This window comes from Prorops nasuta, unplaced genomic scaffold, assembly GCF_024137725.1.
Source record: "Prorops nasuta isolate Cenicafe-Biocafe unplaced genomic scaffold, Cenicafe_Pnas_1.2 PNAS00001, whole genome shotgun sequence".
NCBI classification, from domain to species: Eukaryota; Metazoa; Arthropoda; class Insecta; order Hymenoptera; family Bethylidae; genus Prorops; species Prorops nasuta.
In genome coordinates, this window is record NW_027116798.1 from 19,264,753 (window position 1) to 19,268,741 (window position 3,989).

Below are 3,989 nucleotides of genomic sequence, written 5' to 3' on the forward strand. Positions count from 1 at the left end.
TACCACCGATAGATGGCGTTTTCCAAGGTAAATAATGACCAAAATCGGAACAAAGCTCCGTTTAAAACTCAATTATTGCTGGTTGGGGTAAAATAAGTTTGTTTGCTAACAGGGCTTTGTAAATTATATAATAACAAAAATGTCAATTAGCGAAACAACTGAAAATTCGTGGTCAAGCAACTCAGAGGATGAAATAATAGAAATTGGAAACAGAATAACTCGAAAATATTTGAGAGACAATGAAAATCATTTTGAAATTTATGACAATGATTCATTTAAAAAAAGATATAGATTTAGTAAAGAATGTGTCCTATACATTTTACTACCTATAGTAAATAATAAAATTGCATCTACCACTACAGGGATAGGCTATAGTATTTCTAATATAAAAAAATTGTTAATATCATTAAGGTATTATGGATCAAACTGTTTTCAAGTATGTAATGTATACAGTAATTGTGGTAATAATGTAGTTTTCAAAATTATTTAAATTTATAAGTATATATATATATATATATAATAAGTTTATATCTTACAGACTATTAATGGAGATTTACGCAAAATAAGTCAGCCAAGTGTGTCGAGAATTATTAAGCAAGTTTCCAAATGTTTTGCTACAGAATTAGAAAATTATATTTTTTTTCCAAATAGCATAGAAGAGAGAAGAAAAAATATAGAAGAATTTAGTAGAATAGGTAATTTTCCTGATGTGATTGGTGCAATCGACTGTACGCATGTCTTAATAAATAATCCAGGTGGCATTAATGGTGAATCCTTTCGAAATAGAAAAGGATGGTTCTCCTTAAATATCCAGGTAAGTATTATATAAATGTTATAAAGATAATCGGTGGTATTCACTCAGGTATCATCAATCGACTTGAGGTTCCAATACTACAGCTTATGTGACATTTGCATTAGTACTTAAGTCTAAATCGAGTGTGGGGTACCCCGTTAATATTATATTATTTCGAATTTAACATTTACAGGTAGTTGGTGGTCCAAATCTGGAAATAAATGACATTGTTATTAGGCATCCAGGATCTGCACATGATGCACTAATATTTGACCGGAGTGCAATACGCGCACGTTTTGAAAGAAATGAAATAAAAGGAATTTTATTGGGAGATGGTGGATATCCTAATAGACCATATCTATTAACACCACTGATAAACCCCGTTACTGATGCCGAGAACAGATATAATACTGCTCACATTAAAACAAGATATGTAATTGAGCGATTGTTTGGAGTGTGGAAAAAGAGATTTCCATGTCTTCATTATGGTCTGAGAACCAAGTTGCTCACGTCAGCTGCAACAATTGCAGCAGTTGCAGTATTATACAATATAGGGATAAAGTACAATCAAAATGAAATTTATGACAACGATTTTTATGAATATGGCTCATCTGATGAATTATTTGTTAATGAGATAAACGAAAATCAAGAAATAGGTGATGATGATGAGATGCAAAATGGACTTCAATTTAGACGTGAATTCATAAATTTACATTTTGCTTAATTTCAATATATCTGTTATTATTTCTCTGCTCAAATAGTATGTACAACTACACACTAGTAAGTATTTTTGCAATTCAAGAAAATGTTAATATTTTAAATTTTATTTAAATATAAATTTATTATCACAAAAATAGAACTGTTACAAAGTATATAACTTTTGCTATATATGTAATTTTATATTTTAAAACTGTAATAACTGATAATGCATATCTCATGCGTACTAATTGTTTAATAAAATTAAATTAAAAACAGATTATTTTTAAACATTCTTTCATAACTTTTTTAAGAAAAAAATTTTAATCTTTTCAACATAAATAAAAATAACCTAAAAATATGGAAACACTTAAATGTTAAATATAATTATATGGATCAATTAACACAAAATCGTATCACAGTTAAGTCTCACTAGTTATACATTGTTTTCCTTATATTTATTTTCAAGATCGTCCTCTTCTTTTAAAAATTTTAGAAGCATTAGTTGTAATTCACATTTAGCTGATTGTAACTTGACTTCATGAATTTGACGTTGTTGCACTATGGACTCAGCTAACTTTACTGCTTTTAATGGTTCCTCAAAATTTAAGACTCCTTTTCTATCCTTCATATATGGACAATATTTATTTATCAATGCTTTCACGTCATTATGAAAGTTAACATTCTCTTTATTAGTAGTTAAATTTTTGCTTGTTAAAATTTTATCAAATTCAACATTCTCTGATAAAATATTTTTTACCTCTGTACTTTTTACACTTTCATTTAAATCTACTTGTTTCAATATCTCATTATTACTTTCAAACCTTAATGTATTATTGCCCTTTTCTATATATTTTAATTTTTTGTGATAATTTTTGTTAATTAAATCATAGTCTCTTTCTCCTGACTGTATTGCGATGTTTCCATTATATAGCAGGCTATTATCATCGCTATCAAATTTGTCATAAACTCCTGTAGGTTTTTTTTCAGGTGAAATATCATCTATAATATTTATAATATAATTTGTGATTATGAAAACCAATATTTAAAGATTTAGTTACTTTGTTTTTAACAACGTTTCAAATAATTTACGAGTTCTTTCAAAAACAGTGTTACTATCAAAACAATGTTCTAACTCAAAATCGTTGTACGCTGTAATAGCTTCCACTTTTTCCATTATATAATCCTTTTTATCAATGAATGATGGACCACCGCCAGTAATCAGTCTATAAGCTTTTTGTTCTGTATTATATTTTCGTTTTCTGTTTAAAAATACATATCATGTTAATTAAAAATATATACTAAAAATATTGATTTTAAATGATTTTCATTACTTATGAACTAAATTTTCCCAACATTTTTTTAATTGGGCAGGAGTTCTTTGTGTCAAATCGTATGCATTATAAATATTGCATATTTTAATCCATGCTTCTTCTTTCTTTTTTAAGTTAGTTCCATTTGTGACCTTATTTTCAATAATATGTTTATATTGATCCACCAGATCACATAATATTTCCTTTTCTCGGTCGCTGTAAACAATCCTTGTTTTTTTAGACATTTTTGTTTAATTATTTTGTATAAGCGTTATCTTCGTAATTCTTCAATTTATTTCGACATCTTTATAATTTCAAGGAACCAGGACTGACCTGTTCTAATTTTAGGTGTACAGGAACAGAATAGTTACTAAAGCGCCATCTCCAACTCTTCTTGAGTTGACAGATCGAGTTGTATATAGTACACAACACAGTCAACACACAGAAGTATCCTCAAGTAGAGGATAGATAAGGAATCCTCAAGTCCAAGTGACGGCCCCCGTGTGAATACCACCGATAATCTATATATGGTAGATTTAAGAAACTAAGCAAAATAGAAAAGTATAATACCATTGTCTATATTTTCATTACTAATATATACGGTTGTTGATATTTTGGCTTATAATAATAATCATAAATTCATATCTAGAATAAATAACTTGTGATATAACTGCTGCACTTATTACTTTCATGTTTGGTAGACATCCTTTTAATTTGATACTATTCGATGAAGCACTTATCTCAAGCAATTTTGCAGATTGAGAGAGAGAGGAGAAAGTGTTGAGGTGTTTTTACTAGCCAGAAAGAAGAAGCAATGTAACAAAATCAACTATTACAAATGAAACCATTCCCTACTCTAACTTTTTTTACTATTATCTAACTTAGTTGTATGTTAGACAGTGATATAAGTTATTTTAATCTTGCATCACCAAGTTAACTCCATCAATGAATGACAAAAATTGCACTTTTGGAAAACTAATATCTTCACCACATAGCAAGCCTTTGTGTGGTACTGTTTTACCAATAATATATTCTTTAGTTTCCTACAACAGTAAAATTGATATATTATAACTCATTATATCTATTAAGAAATAAAACCGTTATTTGTTCATTATGCAAACTCTGGACGTTTATGTTCGTGACCTGATCCAGATCACGATCCAAACTTGTCGCAGGAATGCAAGGTC

General features: G+C 28.5%; 1 protein-coding gene across 1 annotated transcript; it reads left to right on the forward strand.

The window, feature by feature from the left end:
• Positions 1-416: 416 nt before the first annotated feature.
• Positions 417-1,517, forward strand: LOC136774018 (putative nuclease HARBI1). Its single transcript, XM_066728051.1, has 3 exons — positions 417-436; positions 652-814; positions 987-1,517. The coding sequence occupies exons 1-3, from the start codon at positions 417-419 to the stop codon at positions 1,515-1,517; spliced, it is 714 nt and encodes a 237-aa protein (XP_066584148.1).
• The last annotated feature ends 2,472 nt before the right edge of the window (positions 1,518-3,989 follow it).

What these genes read in the sequence shown, in the direction of transcription:
- LOC136774018 (XM_066728051.1), top strand. Translation starts at nt 417, where the DNA reads ATGGATCAAACTGTTTTCAA. An exon ending in ATGGATCAAACTGTTTTCAA is followed by an intron (nt 437 to 651) that starts GTATGTAATGTA and finishes TTTTCCAAATAG; the next exon opens with CATAGAAGAGAGAAGAAAAA. An exon ending in GGTTCTCCTTAAATATCCAG is followed by an intron (nt 815 to 986) that starts GTAAGTATTATA and finishes TAACATTTACAG; the next exon opens with GTAGTTGGTGGTCCAAATCT.